General features: G+C 44.3%; 1 protein-coding gene across 1 annotated transcript in view; it reads left to right on the top strand.

Annotated features, from left to right (window-relative positions):
- Positions 1 to 1,860: 1,860 nt before the first annotated feature.
- Positions 1,861 to 19,790, top strand: part of LOC142657542 (uncharacterized) — a 35,017-nt gene continuing 17,087 nt past the window's right edge. Inside the window, exon 1 of the mRNA XM_075832600.1 lies at positions 1,861 to 2,238. Within this exon, the coding sequence (XP_075688715.1) occupies positions 2,169 to 2,238 (70 nt within the window). The 5' untranslated portion in view covers positions 1,861 to 2,168. The remainder of the gene's footprint in view (positions 2,239 to 19,790) is intronic.

Raw genomic sequence — 19,790 nt, forward strand, 5'->3', positions numbered from 1 at the left:
AGGCCCTCAAAGCCACTTCAGAACTGAATTGGTCCCTGAAAAAATAGCCTTTTGAAATTTTCTTGAAAATATCAGAAATTGCTGCTAAAGTTCTAAGCCTCGTAATGTCCTAAAAAATAAAAGGATGTTCAAAAAACGATGTAGACATATGGGAAATGTTAACTAGTGACTATTTTGTGTGGTATTACTATCTGTCTTACAAGCAAATACGTTTACATTTAGAAAAATGTGAATTTTTGCACATTTTCTCAGAATTAAACACTGAATATATTGACCAAATTTTACCACTAACATAAAGTACAATGTCACGAGAAAATTTCCGAATCGCTTGGATACATAAAAGCATTCCAAAGTTATTACCACATAAATTGACACATGTCAGATTTGAAAAAATTGGCTGTGCTGTGTCCTTAAGGGGTTAAGGAAGGACTTGTATTTAGTCTGTTGATGCTTCCATGGTAACCCCAGAGCAAGCGCAAAGTCTTCACGCAGAAGGAGAGGAAAACAAGACAAGGAAAAGATTACAAAGTGTCTCTATTTATTTATTTTTTCTTAGAGCCCCTTTGGCGATGTTCACACAGGGTATTCCAGGCCGAAATAAGCGTGGAGAAAGCCTAAAAAATACAACCCATTGATTTTTATGTGAAACCGCCCCATTGTTCATACGGGTCCGAATTCAAAACTGCATTGCTGATCCGCGACAACGTAAACTGCGGCAGAAAGCCGAGGGTCAGTGTTGGATTTACGTTTTGCGGATTCTCGGACAAAAAACCTCTTTGTCAGACTTTAGTTTTTTCCCTTCAGCACAAGAATAAGCTGCAGTACCCGGCACGGCCGCACAGGGAAGACCATGAATCTTATATTCCTGGAAAACCCCTTTAAATCGAGAAATGAAGGAAAAAACGAACAAAAGGGAAACCGCCGCTGATCACTCGAATGAAGGGGCTACAACACTCTGGATCGCGCTGAGATCTGCTGATGGAGCGTTAGGGTATGTTCACACGGCGGGGGTCCGTAACGGCTGAAATTACGGGGATGTTTCAGCCTGAAAACATCCCCGTAATTTCAGCCGTACCGGCATGTGCAGGCGCTTGAACGCCGCGTCAATTACGGCCGTAATTAGCGCTGCTATTCATTGGAGTCAATGAATAGCGGCTCCAATTACGGCCAAAGAAGTGACAGGTCACTTCTTCTACGCGGGCGTCAATTTACGCGCCGTCATTTGACAGCGGCGCGTAAATATACGCCTCGTGTGAACAGACAAACGTCTGCCCATTGCTTTCAATGGGCAGATGTTTGTCAGCGCTATTGAGGCGCTATTTTCGGGCGTAATTCGGGGCAAAAACGCCCGATTTACGTCCGTAAATAGGCCGTGTGAACATACCCTTACATTGTTTAAGCGGATCACCTTCCCAAGGCGGACAGGATCCAGAGAGAGGCGGCGTCTTTGTTCTGGAGATCAGTGGTGGTCGCTGCTCACGACCCCCCATGGATGACTTCTTGTCTCTATATACGGTATGGACCTCATGTATGGAATCTAGTGCAAATAAAAATAGTGACATTGCCCATAGCAACCAATGAATTGCCATTTAGTCCCTGTGGACTGTGGCTTCAAGGGCTGCTCCTCCTGTTTACGCTCATGGACTAGGAGTCTGTACACAGTGATACACGTCTCCAGTAATCCCGGTTTTGGGATTTTTACTAGAATAATCCCTCTCCTGGGACATTTCTGAGTTTCCTCTTAATCCCTAGAATAAACCCTCCAATCATAAAGCCCGAGGAAGCAGGGGGCGGGGATTGACGTCGCGCCTTCGCCTATCAGCACGCAGTGGGCGTGGCCGCGAAGCGCAGTCTTTTGTTGGCCGCTGATACAGTAACAAAGTAACAATAGTGTCGGAGCAGAGAGTGGCCGTGACGTCACACACGGGGGTCCTGCTTTATCGTGACGTCACACTCCGCTCTTCAGGTCAGGGGGAGGCTGCAGCGGCTCTGGGTGTCACTTCCATATTGTAAGACTGCGCTATAAACTGCGGGGACGCGGCGTGACATCATAATATAGGAGATTCCGTGACGTCACAGGAGGCTCCTCTACCCCTCACACCCCAGAGGGAGGACCTCGGCATCAATCACACGTGGCAGCTCCACTCCAGGACTCGGCTGCGGCTGGTATGGGAGGACGGAGTGTGAGCTCCCTGCTACTGGGGCTCCTGTGCCTGCTCTCAGGGGCTCTCCTGCCAGGTATGTGGCTTTCTATGGGACACAGGGGGTTAACTATGACTGACAGCTCTGCACGGATCTGGCATGCAGGGGTTAACTTTATGACGAGTCGGCAGAGTCCTGGGGCACAATGGGTTAAGTGCGAATCACATCTCTGCACACGATTGGAGTGTATGGGGTTAATTGTGGATGAGGAGGTCTACATACAACTGGGATATAGAGGGTTAATCAGTCACCCCCCCCCCCCCCCAGTTATACTGTGTGTGAACTGTGCGGCAGCTCTGCAGACAAGGGGTTAATAAGAAATGACAGATCTACTGGGGGGCAGTTATATGACAGCTCTGTACTCGGGGGCAGTTACATGACAGCTCTGTACTGGGGGCAGTTATATGACAGCTCTGTACTGGGGGGCAGTTATATGACAGCTCTGTACTGGGGGCAGTTATATGACAGCTCTGTACTGGGGGGCAGTTATATGACAGCTCTGTACTGGGGGGCAGTTATATGACAGCTCTGTACTGGGGGGCAGTTATATGACAGCTCTGTACTGGGGGGCAGTTATATGACAGCTCTGTACTGGGGGGCAGTTATATGACAGCTCTGTACTGGGGGGCAGTTATATGACAGCTCTGTACTGGGGGGCAGTTATATGACAGCTCTGTACTGGGGGGCAGTTATATGACAGCTCTGTACTGGGGGGCAGTTATATGACAGCTCTGTACTGGGGGGCAGTTACATGACAGCTCTGTACTGGGGGGCAGTTACATGACAGCTCTGTACTGGGGGGCAGTTATATGACAGCTCTGTACTGGGGGGCAGTTATATGACAGCTCTGTACTGGGGGGCAGTTATATGACAGCTCTGTACTGGGGGGCAGTTATATGACAGCTCTGTACTGGGGGGCAGTTATATGACAGCTCTGTACTGGGGGGCAGTTATATGACAGCTCTGTACTGGGGGGCAGTTATATGACAGCTCTGTACTGGGGGGCAGTTATATGACAGCTCTGTACTGGGGGGCAGTTATATGACAGCTCTGTACTGGGGGGCAGTTATATGACAGCTCTGTACTGGGGGGCAGTTATATGACAGCTCTGTACTGGGGGGCAGTTATATGACAGCTCTGTACTGGGGGGGCAGTTATATGACAGCTCTGTACTGGGGGCAGTTATATGACAGCTCTGTACTGGGGGGCAGTTATATGACAGCTCTGTACTGGGGGCAGTTATATGACAGCTCTGTACTGGGGGGCAGTTATATGACAGCTCTGTACTGGGGGCAGTTATATGACAGCTCTGTACTGGGGGCAGTTATATGACAGCTCTGTACTGGGGGCAGTTATATGACAGCTCTGTACTGGGGGCAGTTATATGACAGCTCTGTACTGGGGGCAGTTACATGACAGCTCTGTACTGGGGGCAGTTACATGACAGCTCTGTACTGGGGGGCAGTTACATGACAGCTCTGTACTGGGGGGCAGTTACATGACAGCTTTGTACTGGGGGGCAGTTATATGACAGCTCTGTACTGGGGGGCAGTTACATGACAGCTTTGTACTGGGGGGCAGTTATATGACAGCTCTGTACTGGGGGGCAGTTACATGACAGCTCTGTACTGGGGGGCAGTTACATGACAGCTCTGTACTGGGGGGCAGTTACATGACAGCTCTGTACTGGGGGGCAGTTACATGACAGCTCTGTACTGGGGGGCAGTTATATGACAGCTCTGTACTGGGGGGCAGTTACATGACAGCTTTGTACTGGGGGGCAGTTATATGACAGCTCTGTACTGGGGGGCAGTTACATGACAGCTTTGTACTGGGGGGCAGTTATATGACAGCTCTGTACTGGGACGCAGATGGTTAATTATCTGACAATTCTGTGGTTATGATGGGGTTAATTACCATATGGCAGGAAGGGGGGGGGGCAGAACTCATCGGGCTCATCTTGCTGAGAGTTTTATATTATGTAACCAAGTAGCAGGAACTACAACTCTCAGCATGGCCCTTCTAGTCTTGTAGTCACAGGACGTATGTTTGCTGACACCGCTGGGAAACTACAACCTCCATTCATGCTGGGAATGTTGGGAGTGATAGTTTCCTTAGTGCTGGAGGACACAGGTTGTAGACGGCCGGGTCATCCCTGGAGCTAATGATATGTGATATCAGACGGGTCGTGCTGGGTCTTGTAGTTCCACATCAGTTGGGCCTTTTGTGGTGATGTTCGCCCGCCTCGCCCATCATCACCAGGGTGACATCACCGTGTTATGGGTGTCTGATGTGATTAACCTCTTCAGCGCTGGGCCGGAGGGAAGGACCAGTCACGTGGCTTGGACACCAGCTGAGAATGACCCCCTCCCTGTCATTACAAGGGGGGAGACGTGACCGAGCGCTTTACCAGAATGTTAGCACCACCGCGATATTGGAACGTCACAGTATTTAATATCGCACGGACCGTCCACCTTCCTGCGACTTTGTGCAGATTGTCCAGCGTGCGCAGGGACCTCGTATGCAGCGATTCACCCCCAACTACGGCACCGCTGCTCAGGAGTCCTGGAAAGCTGGATGATACACAGAGTTTTTTGACGCGGAAACCGCGCCAAAAAACTCCTCAAAAACCGCCCGAAAATGCCTCCCATTGACTTCAATGGGAGTTGGACGAGTTTTTTTACCGTGAGTAAAAAAAACGCGTCGTGGTAAAAAGAAGCGTCATGACCCATCTTGAGGCGGTTTCCGCCTCCAAAACCCCATTTCAGTCAGTCAGAAAGAGGGAAAAAAATGCCTCGACGAGTGTTTTGACGAGTTTTTGTCAAACCAGTGTGCAAAAACCGTCTGGAGCAGTTTTTGCAGGAGGAATTTTCCTCCTGCAAAAAACTCTTGTGTGAACACGTCACTACGGGCAGGAATTCTGTGTGGAAATTACGCGGCATTTACAGGCGCAGCAAAGTGCAAGTCTCCGCTCTGTTCACATCTGCGTTACAGGCTCCGCCGGGGGCTCCTGCCACAGATTCCATTATTTTTGCCGGACAAAATAGCGCAGCAAAATGACGGAAACCGTGAGGAAGACCCAGATGAACCCATCAAAGCCAATGGGCGCCGTTGGTCTCCATCATACAACGGATTCGGAGCCGCTGTTATTCTTAGGGTATGTTCACACGCCCTATTTACGGACATAATTCAGGCATTTTACGCCTCGAATAATGCCCGAAATAACGGCTCAAAACCGTCTGCAAACATTGAACATTGAATTCAATGGGTCTAAAGACGGCCGCCTCAAAGAAGTGCAGGACACTTCTTGGGACGTAATTAGAGCCGTTTTTCATTTACTCCAATGAAGAACAGCTCCGATTACGTCAGTAAAAGACGCCGCGAGAAACGCGTGCACTTGTCAAAACGTCTGAAATTCAGGAGGTGTTTTCGCCTGAAAACAGCTCCATAATTTCAGACGTAATTGGCGTTGCCGTGTGAACATACACTTATTGTTCTGCTCCTCTGACAGAGAAGAAGATCCCGGAACGCAGATGTGAACGCTGCAAAAAAACGCCGAAAAGTCGTGCGGAAAGTGTTCTGCGGCGCAGCTTTGTGATCCTCATCGTGTCAGTTGTTGCTGCGTACTCTAAACGGAGATGCTGCAGGTTTAGACTTGAATGGGGAGCAAAAATTCCGCACTAAAATACGCAAGTTACGTTTTGTGGCGGTTCGTACAGCGGAAATGATGTACAAACCGCTGGAAATCCGCAGATGAACACAATGTTTTCTACTTTTAATGAGTCACTAATCATCTCCGAGCCGCGTTGCGTAGCGCAATTTGCTGCAGATTTTCCGTCTGCGTCGTGTCCGGCCTGTGGGAACTGATATGATGGGAGGATCGGTTGTCACCCAGCTTTCCCAGAAACAGAATTCAGAAATGCCGGGGGATGATTTTGATTTTAGTCTCCAGGGCAGATCCACCTTCAGAATGTCTTTCTTGGTACTTGCCCTGTTAACCCTTTATTTACCCTCTTTCCCGTATTTTATACGGATACACGCGTATTAGGCCTTATTCACACGAGCGTATATTTCACGTCCGTGCTACGCGCGGTAAAACAACGGACGTCACACGGACCTATGCAAGTCAATGGGGTCATTCCGACATTGTGTTTTTCACGTAACGTGTGTCCGCCGCGTGAAACTCACTGCATGTCTTATACTTGTGCGTTTTTTGCGCATCACGCACCCATTGAAGTCAATGGGTGCGTGAAAATCACGGACAGCACGCGGACGCACATCCGTGATTCACGCAACAGTTGGTAAAGAAATGATGAGAAAAAGAAAAACACCTCCTTCAGTTTATTTTGCTGACGTGAAAAACGCATGACATACGCGCGTAAAAAACGCAGACACGGATCTGCAATGCACGCAAAACGGACACGCTCGTGTGAATAAGGCCTTATAGTAGAAGTTTCACGAGGCCATTTAAAGGGCAATACAAATAAAGTTGTCTGCAGGTGGACGTCATTTTATCGTGAACTCGTCGCGTCATCTACCGTTGTCGTCCGACCCTTTGTCTTTGTCGGATGATGCAACAGATGAGACATTCTCCGGGGATATAGAGACATGTGGTGTAACGAGAGCTTCGATGTGAGACGGGCGGGGGTCTCCTGGGCTCTGGAGTGGCGGCTCTACTGGGAATAGTGTGATTGCGACCTGTCAGTAGTGAGAGGGTTAATGTGGCAGGGATTAGTCAGCGCAGAGACCGCCGGGCACTTTCCAGGAAGCATCCGGCGTGTGTGAACCTGCAGCAACGCATCCCGACAGAACTGCTACAATGTATCCATGTGATACTAAGCGTCACCACTCAGGACTCCGGCTCAGCCGCATTGTCTGAGGTAGTCTGTAACCCACCTCCTGTCTGATCAGAGGCTCAGGCTGCTGCTCTGTCACTCCACCATGCTTTACACTACAGCTCTGCTTGTTCAGATTGGCTGCTGTGTATAACCACAAGTTTAGCTGGAACATCGGTACATGAAGAGCTGAGGACAGAAGATTATAAATGTCAAGAAACTGAACCCCCCAATAGGTAAAGATGATTATCAGAAAACTGCCGCACATATACGGGGGGAGGAGCCTCAACAAGGGGGAGGAACTTTTAGTATAAACCCTGTAGATCCGGACCGGCCTGGTGCTCCAGAAGTGGTGACTACAAGTACCAGTGTATTGTGTGAAATGATAGGAGTTGTAGTTGCACAGGGGCTGGAGTCAGACTGTTACACGTATTGAAGCGCAGCTCTGCAGTCAGCAGATAGAAACGCTGCGGCTTCTGTGTTATCGTCATTATCCTTTTTTTCTTATATTTTCAGTTTGTCTTTTTAAACTATTTTTGGGATGTTGAACCAGCGGGGATTCCGGACCATCAGCTGGCGGATTATGGGATTTCTAGTGTCTATGGGTTGTATATATAATAGGATTTGTACTCTATATAGGCGCTGGGTGTGCAGGCTGTGGTGACGTCGCACACAAGTGACATCATCGCGCTTTGAAGTTCCCGGTTTCACATCTGTGACGAGCTGGACAATAATTCCCAGTTGATTAGTTTATCTAATAATGACATGGCCCGCGGCGTCTTCACCATCCCCCAAAATCAATCCGTCCCTGTAAATATGAAGCATTTTTTGGAGCTGTTTTTGTATTGACACAATGGGCAGATGTTTGGAGGCGTTCTGCTTCCGATTTTTCAGCCGTTTTTCGGGACGTTTACACGTGTACGTCCCACATGGTAAATCTGCCAGGTTATGTAGCTGTTTGATGTATCCCTGCACAGCCAGGTAGTTTTGACTATCAGGGGTCTGGGAAAGCTGGGTGACAACTCCTGAGGAAGCTTCTGTTCACATCTGCGTTGCGGTCCCGTTCTGACGTTCGTCTGTGGTTTCCATCAGAACGGGATCCTGAACAGACACAAACTGACACCGACGGAAACCAGAGCATTGATTTAGATGGTGACGGATCCGGTGTCCGTGGTTTCCGTTTGTCTCTTGTGCACCGGACCCGTCGTCTTGGCCAGAAGCCATAGCGTAGTCAACTACGGAACGTCAGAACGGGACCCCAACGCAGATGTGAACAGAGTCGAAGCCGTATTTTTCCCAGAGCCTTTATTCATAATAACGACAATTCAGCTTAGATACATTGTTGCCAGTTCATATCCACACGCAGGGCACGTCGCGCTCCTCCAAGCCCCGACCTGCCAGGATATTTGTGTCTTCCCGGCCGCTGGGCGTGAAATCAGCGTGTTCACACAAGACTCTGATCTACCATCATGGCGGCCGCGGCCCTGACAGATCCAGGGGGGCCGGGTGTGAAGGTTCAGCTCACACCTCCCTGCCAAAGCTGCAAGAAGCGTCAGGTCTCCAAAGACAAACTATTTACAGTCTTCCTGAGACCCGCGGGGCTTTTATTTAGTCTATTTTGGTTATTAGGATGAAACTTCATAAATGTGACACCGACGTGCGGCCGCCGAATGCTGGAAATGTCAGCAAGTAGCCCCCAAGATGGTCACTTTGATCTGTAGGTCATCTCTGAGCCATTGTATCTAATCCTATCATGTGTGATACTGTCTGCTGAGCTGTGTATCTAATCCTATCATGTGTGATACAGTCTGCTGAGCTGCTGTATCTAATCCTATCATGTGTGATACTGTCTGCTGAGCCGTGTATCTAATCCTATCATGTGTGATACTGTCTGCTGAGCCATTGTATCTAATCCTATCATGTGTGATACTGTCTGCTGAGCTGCTGTATCTAATCCTATCATGTGTGATACTGTCTGCTGAGCCGTGTATCTAATCCTGTCATGTGTGATACTGTCTGCTGAGCTGTATATCTAATCCTATCATGTGTGATACTGTCTGCTGAGCCGTGTATCTAATCTTATCATGTGTGATACTGTCTGCTGAGCTGCTGTATCTAATCCTATCATGTGTGATACTGTCTGCTGAGCCGTGTATCTAATCCTGTCATGTGTGATACTGGCTGCTGAGCTGTGTATCTAATCCTATCATGTGTGATACTGTCTGCTGAGCCGTGTATCTAATCCTATCATGTGTGATACTGTCTGCTGAGCTGATGAATCTAATCCTATCATGTGTGATACTGTCTGCTGAGCTGCTGTATCTAATCCTATCATGTGTGATACTGTCTGCTGAGCTGATGAATCTAATCCTATCATGTGTGATACTGTCTGCTGAGCTGTGTATCTAATCCTATCATGTGTGATACTGTCTGCTGAGCTGTGTATCTAATCCTATCATGTGTGATACTGTCTGCTGAGCTGTGTATCTAATCCTATCATGCCAAAATGTCTGCTCTTGCCCCTGAACTGCAGCCATTTCTCCTTCTGGACAGGGAAAAAGGATCCCATAGATACAAATACAATTGCTCACTGCTGCCTGCAGTCACCGCTAGAGGGAGCTCACTACATACAGATATATACAGATCCCATAGAGTTACATAATAACATTCTGCTGCCTGCAGTCACCGCTAGAGGGAGCTCACTACATACAGATATATACAGATCCCATAGAGTTACATAATAACATTCTGCTGCCTGCAGTCACCGCTAGAGGGAGCTCACTACATACAGATATACAGTATACAGCTTCCATTGAGCTCAGTAATGAATCCACAGACAATAAGCGCCCTCTAGTGGTGACTGCAGGCCTCTAGAATGTAATCATGTAATTCTGGATGAGATCGTTGCGTATGCAGGAAATTTGGCGCTCTGACCACCGCCATTAAGGGAAAGATGAAATATATGTAATAAAACTTTCTTCTGGGTAAAACTTCGATTTCTTTGTTCTACATATTCGTCCTGTAAAATTACATAAAGTGTAATGAAGACTCCTCATCCGCTGTGTATTAATAGGAGTATTGAATGCTAGTTTTAGTATTATTTGACCACTAGATGGCGTCGCTTTATTTTTACATAGAATACAGGTAAAACGCACTCCCCATATAAATGACCTGGGAATGTAAGACCCTAAATCATTTCAATATTCTGTTACTGATGGCCACAACTGCAGTTTGTACCGGGCTTGTCATTCAGATTTTTACAGACCCAGAATGGCCTCTAAATCTGCATTATTATGTAGAGTTACATTCTCCGTACTCGCTCTATCCTTCTACTGTATGTCAGTCTTTACTGTAGTTTTGACATTTTATTCATGAGCCAGGAATCTCAGGATGAACAGAGTCCCACTTTTAGATGGGGGGATGACATGGAATTGTGGGAGGACGTAGTGACTATGATGATCTGTGGACGTCCTGGACATGCCTGTCCTTATATATCTTCTGTCCTCGGAATATTCCATGTTACGATGCACTCTTCCCCTTTAAGTGCGTTCTATGAGCAGCCGCTGCGGCTCTGCAGAGATTTGCGCGGTTTTTGGAGTGATCTATTATTTATTAGTTGATGTGAGACGGACATTGGAAGTGACAGTGTTTGTAGGAGGAGAGCAGCGTTCACTTCACGCGTGTCCCTGAGGACGGTGGCGTTCCGGTGACACGGTGCACCTACCAGCAATGACATCACTTTCCAGCCTGGAGACGCTGATCCCCGTCCATGGAGGTGAGATTTCTCACAATTGCCCTACTAGTCCGCAATGTGCCTCCCTGCCCCCGCCCTCAAGAACTGGGTCACGGCACAAAGGATCCGTGTAAAATCCAGGTCATCAGACTCTATCGGAAAGCGTCGCATATGAGACCTGGACTAATTCTCCGAGATTTTTCTCCAAAATAAACTCATTTAAAGGGCCAGCCTTCGTTTTTTGCTGGTTGATGTTCCCCAGGCCCCGCTCCGTTATTCTGCGGTCTGGACACTGCAGTATTTTATATTCGAGTCTGTGCTGGTCGGTGCGTCCAGTGCGACATGGTGTTCTTATTGCCTGTCCAGAGTGATTCGGACGGTGACCATAAACGCAATGTGCGTCGCAGCCCTGGCCATGATCTACTGACCACACTCTTAATATTATCCACAATATAGAGGATGACCCCAAATTGTAGAAACTCTGAAATAGCGGACCTGGAGGGTGACATTCGAGCGCTGCTGCAAACTCCACACATGACACTGAGAGGTTGTCACAGCCCCGCCCCCTGTTACTGACATCACTGATATATAATATAATTACATGTGATCAGACATGAGATCCACACATCTTATATACAGTAACAGCTATTCATCTATTACTACTGACAACCAGCCTGTATATCATGTGTGAGAGGTTGTCACAGCCCCGCCCCCTGTTACTGACATCACTGATATATAATATAATTACATTGTGATCAGACATGAGATCCACACATCTTATATACAGTAACAGCTATTCATCTATTACTACTGACAACCAGCCTGTATATCATGTGTGAGAGGTTGTCACAGCCCCGCCCCCTGTTACTGACATCACTGATATATAATATAATTACATTGTGATCAGACATGAGATCCACACACCTTATATACAGTAACAGCTATTCATCTATTACTACTGACAACCAGCCTGTATATCATGTGTGAGAGGTTGTCACAGCTCCGCCCCCTGTTACTGACATCACTGATATATAATATAATTACACTGTGATCAGACATGAGATCCACACATCTTATATACAGTAACAGCTATTCATCTATTACTACTGACAACCAGCCTGTATATCAAGTGTGAGAGGTTGTCACAGCCCCGCCCCCTGTTACTGACATCTCTGATATATAATATAATTACACTGTGATCAGACATGAGATCCAAACATCTTATATACAGTAACAGCTATTCATCTATTACTACTGACAACCAGCCTGTATACCATGTGTGAGAGGTTGTCACAGCTCCGCCCCCTGTTACTGACATCACTGATATATAATATAATTACATTGTGATCAGACATGAGATCCACACATCTTATATACAGTAACAGCTATTCATCTATTACTACTGACAACCAGCCTGTATATCATGTGTGAGAGGTTGTCACAGCCCCGCCCCCTGTTACTGACATCACTGATATATAATATAATTACATGTGATCAGACATGAGATCCACACATCTTATATACAGTAACAGCTATTCATCTATTACTACTGACAACCAGCCTGTATATCATGTGTGAGAGGTTGTCACAGCCCCGCCCCCTGTTACTGACATCACTGATATATAATATAATTACATTGTGATCAGACATGAGATCCACACATCTTATATACAGTAACAGCTATTCATCTATTACTACTGACAACCAGCCTGTATATCATGTGTGAGAGGTTGTCACAGCCCCACCCCCTGTTACTGACATCACTGATATATAATATAATTACATTGTGATCAGATATGAGATCCACACATCTTATATATAGTAACAGCTATTCATCTATTACTACTGACAACCAGCCTGCATATCATGTGTGAGAGGTTGTCACAGCCCCGCCCCCTGTTACTGACATCACTGATATATAATATAATTATATTGTGATCAGACATGAGACCACACATCTTATATACAGTAACAGCTATTCATCTATTATACTGACAACCTGCCTGTATATCATGTGTGAGACGTTGTCACAGCTCCGCCCCCTGTTACTGACATCACTGATATATAATATAATTACATTGTGATCAGACATGAGATCCACACATCTTATATTCAGTCACCGCTATTCATCTATTACTACTGACAACCAGCCTGTATATCATGTGTGAGAGGTTGTCACAGCCCCGCCCCCTGTTACTGACATCACTGATATATAATATAATTACATTGTGATCAGACATGAGATCCACACATCTTATATACAGTAACAGCTATTCATCTATTACTACTGACAACCAGCCTGTATATCATGTGTGAGAGGTTGTCACAGCCCCGCCTCCTGTTACTGACATCACTGATATATAATATAATTACATTGTGATCAGACATGAGATCCACACATCTTATATACAGTAACAGCTATTCATCTATTACTACTGACAACCAGCCTGTATATCATGTGTGAGAGGTTGTCACAGCTCCGCCCCCTGTTACTGACATCACTGATATATAATATAATTACATTGTGATCAGACATGAGATCCAAACATCTTATATACAGTAACAGCTATTCATCTATTACTACTGACAACCAGCCTGTATACCATGTGTGAGAGGTTGTCACAGCCCCGCCCCGTTACTGACATCACTGATACATAATATAATTACACTGTGATCAGACATGAGATCCACACATCTTATATACAGTCACAGCTATTCATCTATTACTACTGACAACCAGCCTGTATATCATGTGTGAGAGGTTGTCACAGCCCCGCCCCCTGTTACTGACATCACTGATATATAATATAATAACACTGTGATCAGACATGAGATCCACACATCTTATATACAGTCACAGCTATTCATCTATTACTACTGACAACCAGTCTGTATATCATGTGTGAGAGGTTGTCACAGCCCCGCCCCCTGTTACTGACATCACTGATATATAATATAATTACACTGTGATCAGACATGAGATCCACACATCTTATATACAGTCACAGCTATTCATCTATTACTACTGACAACCAGCCTGTATATCATGTGTGAGAGGTTGTCACAGCCCCGCCCCCTGTTACTGACATCACTGATATATAATATAATTACACTGTGATCAGACATGAGATCCACACATCTTATATACAGTAACAGCTATTCATCTATTACTACTGACAACCAGCCTGTATATCATGTGTGAGAGGTTGTCACAGCCCCGCCCCCTGTTACTGACATCACTGATATATAATATAATTACATGTGATCAGACATGAGATCCACACATCTTATATACAGTAACAGCTATTCATCTATTACTACTGACAACCAGCCTGTATACCATGTGTGAGAGGTTGTCACAGCCCCGCCCCTGACATCACTGATATATAATATAATTACATTGTGATCAGACATGAGATCCACACATCTTATATACAGTAACAGCTATTCATCTATTACTACTGACAACCAGCCTGTGTATCATGTGTGAGAGGTTGTCACAGCCCCGCCCCCTGTTACTGACATCACTGATATATAATATAATTACATTGTGATCAGACATGAGATCCACACATCTTATATACAGTAACAGCTATTCATCTATTACTACTGACAACCAGCCTGTATATCATGTGTGAGAGGTTGTCACAGCCCCGCCCCCTGCTACTGACATCAGTGATATATAATATAATTACATTGTGATCAGACATGAGATCCACACATCTTATATACAGTAACAGCTATTCATCTATTACTACTGACAACCAGCCTGTATATCATGTGTGAGAGGTTGTCACAGCCCCGCCCCCTGTTACTAGTATCACATATTTAAAAAATGTAACTCCACCCAAACATCCCTGTAATCGTTGCTAATTTCCTGGATAGCTGTAACAGATCACACGGAGGAGCTCCATGCACTGCGCTACTTTTAGTTCCCGGTTTGGGACTTTAGGTGCCATTTATAGGAAGTTACGGTTCGACTTTGTCGGGTGATTTGTTGCAGACGCCGCCTCATGCAGTTGACTGGAGATGAGTTTTAGTCGCATAAATTTCTGCAACAAATATGCCACATCTGAATATACCCCTAGGGCATCTCCTAATCTAAAAGGGCCCTGTCCCATTTGTAGATCATTGTCACTGTTCTGCAGCCGGATATTGCGGGGCGGGGGGGGGGGGGACGTTAGTCTCAGGATCGCTCTGTTTTGTCTGGATCCTGGGGGAGGGGTGAGATTTGAGATGTGACTCATCTCTCTGAAAATATTTATAATGTCCTGTCCCCGTGCGTCAGTGCAGAAGCGCCGAGCTCTTCCTAATAGGGTCTGGAGCAGCGTCTGCAGCCCGGCCCCGTCCTGGGTATCTGCTTCCGTCTATGACTCAGCGCTCGCCGGAGCTTCCTCGCCTCAGTCACACGGCAAACGAGGTGTAAATTATAGAACGATGAATGTGAAAATCGCGACTCCGGGCGTTTTATCCCACGTCAATTCTGCCGCTGAATCCTTTTCGCACTTCAGATTTTTATAGGCAACGATACATTTATGGCGCACACTCCACTCTGCTACATGAGCTCAGCTTCTTAACGTCACTGCAACCTAGCAGGACACTCCTCTCCTGAAATACTCTGTTCTGCTGAGGATCCTGCTCCTACCACTATGTAACTTCCAGTCTGTGATCTCTTTCCATTATGTAACATTTAGTCTGTGAGCTCCGACAAGATCATCACGCTCCTCTTCTGAAATACTCTGCGCTGCTAAAAACCCTTCTTTTACAAGTTTGCTTTGTCCTGGGAAAATAATGCTATAATTTAGACTTATGTATTCAGAAATGCTTCCAGCTGGTTATATTTTGAGTCCTCGATCCCCTGTCCAAGTGCGTGCCCCATTTTTTTAGGGGACAGTTTAGTAGGGTTCTGAGCTGGCGTGGATCCCGCACTTTCGCAGGGCAGGGCTGAAACGGTGCAGTGTCTTGTGGTCGGGGGCAGGATATTCCTGTGTGTTTACCCGGCCTCTTATGAATGGAGCAGTGTGTCTATTATTAACACGTTCCCATCGAGTGACCCCAGAGCAGAGCATCATGGGACTTTCCTGCAGCGACCGACCGCTCACAATCTGCTTTTCATAAAGAAGAGGGGGTGAAATTAGGGTACAATACCGTGAGTGTCCAGGATACATCCATACAACTCATCATATCTTATCCACACTATATTCCCCGCAGCAGAAATCCAGTCCACGAGGGCCGGCGATGGGCCAAATTTGGGGTCAAAGAGGGTGACAGCGTTCTATAGGGAGATTCAGACATCAGTTGTGACCCTCTCCTGTCCCAGGAACTGCTTTTTGTTACGAAGGTATGGTCCCTGATGATCCCGCCTGAACCAGACATATAGGAAAAGCCTTCTGTAATGGCGAATGTCGTGTCATTTATTTAAGCATATAACTACTATAGTACTGCCCCTATATACAGGAATATACTATAATACTGCCTCCTATATACAAGAATATAACTACTATAATACTGCTCCCTATATACAAGAATATAACTACTATAATACTGCTATATACAAGAATATAACTACTATAATACTGCCCCCTATATACAAGAATATAACTACTATAATACTGCTCCTATATACAAGAATATAACTACTATAATACTGTCCCTATATACAAGAATATAACTACTATAATACTGCTCCCTATATACAAGAATATAACTACTATAATACTGCCCCTATATACAAGAATATAACTACTATAATACTGCCCCCTATATACAAGAATATAACTACTATAATACTGCCCCCTATATACAAGAATATAACTACTATAATACTGCCCCTATATACAAGAATATAACTACTATAATACTGCCCCCTATATACAAGAATATAACTACTATAATACTGCCTCCTATATACAAGAATATAACTACTATAATACTGCTCCCTATATACAAGAATATAACTACTATAATACTGCCACTATATACAAGAATATAACAACTATAATACTGCCCCTATATACAAGAATATAACTACTATAATACTGCCCCTATATACAAGAATATAACTACTATAATACTGCCCCTACATACAAGAATATATCTACTATAATACTGCCCCCTATATACAAGAATATAACTACTATAATACTGCTCCTATATACAAGAATATAACTACTATAATACTGCCCCTATATACAAGAATATAACTACTATAATACTGCTCCTATATACAGGAATATACTATAAGGGCATGACCACACATGGCGGAATTCCTCCGCAACTGTCCGCATCAATGCCGCACAGAATCTGCGTTGCAGATTCTGCAGCGGATCTGCACAAAATGTGCAGAAAATTGATGCGGACTGGCCGCTGCGGACTGCAGGAAAAGTGCTTCTCTTCTCCCTATTCAGTGCAGGATAGAGAGAAGGGACAGCACTTTCCCTAGTGAAAGTCAAAGAATTTCATACTTACCGCCCGTTGTCTTGATGACGCGTCCCTCTTTCGGCATCCGGCCCGACCTCCCTGGATGACGCTCCAGTCCATGTGACCGCTGCAGCCTGTGCTTGGCCTGTGATTGGCTGCAGCCGTCACTTACACTGAAACGTCATCCTGGGAGGCCGGACTGGAGACAGACGCAGGGAGTTCTCGGTAAGTATGAACTTATATTTTTTTTTACAGATACATGTATATTGAGATCGGTAGTCACTGTCCCGGGTGCAGAAACAGTTACTGCCGATCGCGTAACTCTTTCAGCACCCTGGACAGTGACTATTTACAGACGTCTCCTAGCAACGCTCCCGTCATTACGGGAGCCCCATTGACTTCCTCAGTCTGGCTGTAGACCTAGAAATACATAGGTCCAGCCAGAATGAAGAAATGTCATGGTAGTAAAAACAATACGCTCCGCAGCACACATAAGATCTGCGGACTTCATTGCGGAATTTTGACTCTCCATTGAAGTCAATGGAGAAATTCCGCCATGAGTCCGCAACCAGTCCGCCACTGCTCCGCAACAGACAGAGCATGCTGCGGACACCAAATTCCGCTCCGCAGCCTATGCTCCGCAGCGGAATTGTACGCATCGTGTAAACGAACACTGCTAAATTAAAGTGAAAGTCAATGGAGAAACGGCTCCGCTGCGGATTAACGCTGCGGAGTGTCCGCAGCGGAATTTAAGTGAAATTCCGCTATGTGTGAACCCGCCCTAATACTGCCTCCTATATACAAGAATATAACTACTATAATACTGCTCCTATATACAAGAATATAACTACTATAATACTGCCCCCTATATACAAGAATATAACTACTATAATACTGCCCCCTATACACAAGAATATAACTACTATAATACTGCCCGAATATAACTACTATAATACTGCTATATACAAGAATATAACTACTATAATACTGCCCCCTATATACAAGAATATAACTACTATAATACTGCTCCTATATACAAGAATATAACTACTATAATACTGCCCCCTATATACAAGAATATAACCACTATAATACTGCTCCTATATACAAGACTATAACTACTATAATACTGCCTCTATATACAAGAATATAACTACTATAATACTGCCCCTATATACAAGAATATAACTACTATAATACTGCTCCTATATACAAGACTATAACTACTATAATACTGCTCCTATATACAAGACTATAACTACTATAATACTGCCCCTATATACAAGAATATAACTACTATAATACTGCCCCCTATATACAAGAATATAACTACTATTATACTGCCCCTATATACAAGAATATAACTATTATAATACTGCCCCTATATACAAGAATATAACTACTATAATACTGCCTCCTATATACAAGAATATAACTACTATAATACTGCACCTATATACAAGAATATAACTACTATAATACTGCCCCCTATATACAAGAATATAACTACTATTATACTGCCCCTATATACAAGAATATAACTACTATAATACTGCCCCTATATACAAGAATATAACTACTATAATACTGCCTCCTATATACAAGAATATAACTACTATAATACTGCACCTATATACAAGAATATAACTACTATAATACTGCCCCCTATATACAAGAATATAACTACTATAATACTGCCCCCTATATACAAGAATATAACTACTATTATACTGCCCCTATATACAAGAATATAACTACTATAATACTGCTTCCTATATACAAGAATATAACTACTATAATACTGCCCCTATATACAAGAATATAACTACTATAATACTGCCCCTATATACAAGAATATAACTACTATAATACTGCCCCTATATACAAGAATATAACTACTATAATACCGCTCCCTATATACAAGAATATAACTACTATAATACTGCTCCCTATATACAAGAATATAACTACTATAATACTGCCCCTATATACAAGAATATAACTACTATAATACTGCTCGTATATACGAGAATATAACTACTATAATACTGCTCCTATATACAAGAATATAACTACTATAATACTGCTCCTATATACAAGAATATAACTACTATAATACTGCCCCATATATACAAGAATATAACTACTATAATACTGCCCCCTATATACAAGAATATAACTACTATAATACTGCCCCTATATACAAGACTATAACTACTATAATACTGCCCCTATATACAAGAATATAATTACTATAATACTGCTCCTATATACAAGAATATAACTACTATAATACTGCTCCTATATACAAGACTATAACTACTATAATACTGCCCCTATATACAAGACTATAACTACTATAATACTGCCCCTATATACAAGAATATAATTACTATAATACTGCTCCTATATACAAGAATACAACTACTATAATACTGCTCCTATATACAAGAATATAACTACTATAATACTGCCCCTATATACAAGAATATAACTACTATAATACTGCTCCCTATATACAAGAATATAACTACTATAATACTGCCCCCCTATATACAAGAATATAACTACTATAATACTGCTCCTATATACAAGAATAG

The sequence above is a fragment of the Rhinoderma darwinii genome, chromosome 7 (genome assembly GCF_050947455.1).
Source record: "Rhinoderma darwinii isolate aRhiDar2 chromosome 7, aRhiDar2.hap1, whole genome shotgun sequence".
NCBI classification, from domain to species: domain Eukaryota; kingdom Metazoa; phylum Chordata; class Amphibia; order Anura; family Rhinodermatidae; genus Rhinoderma; species Rhinoderma darwinii.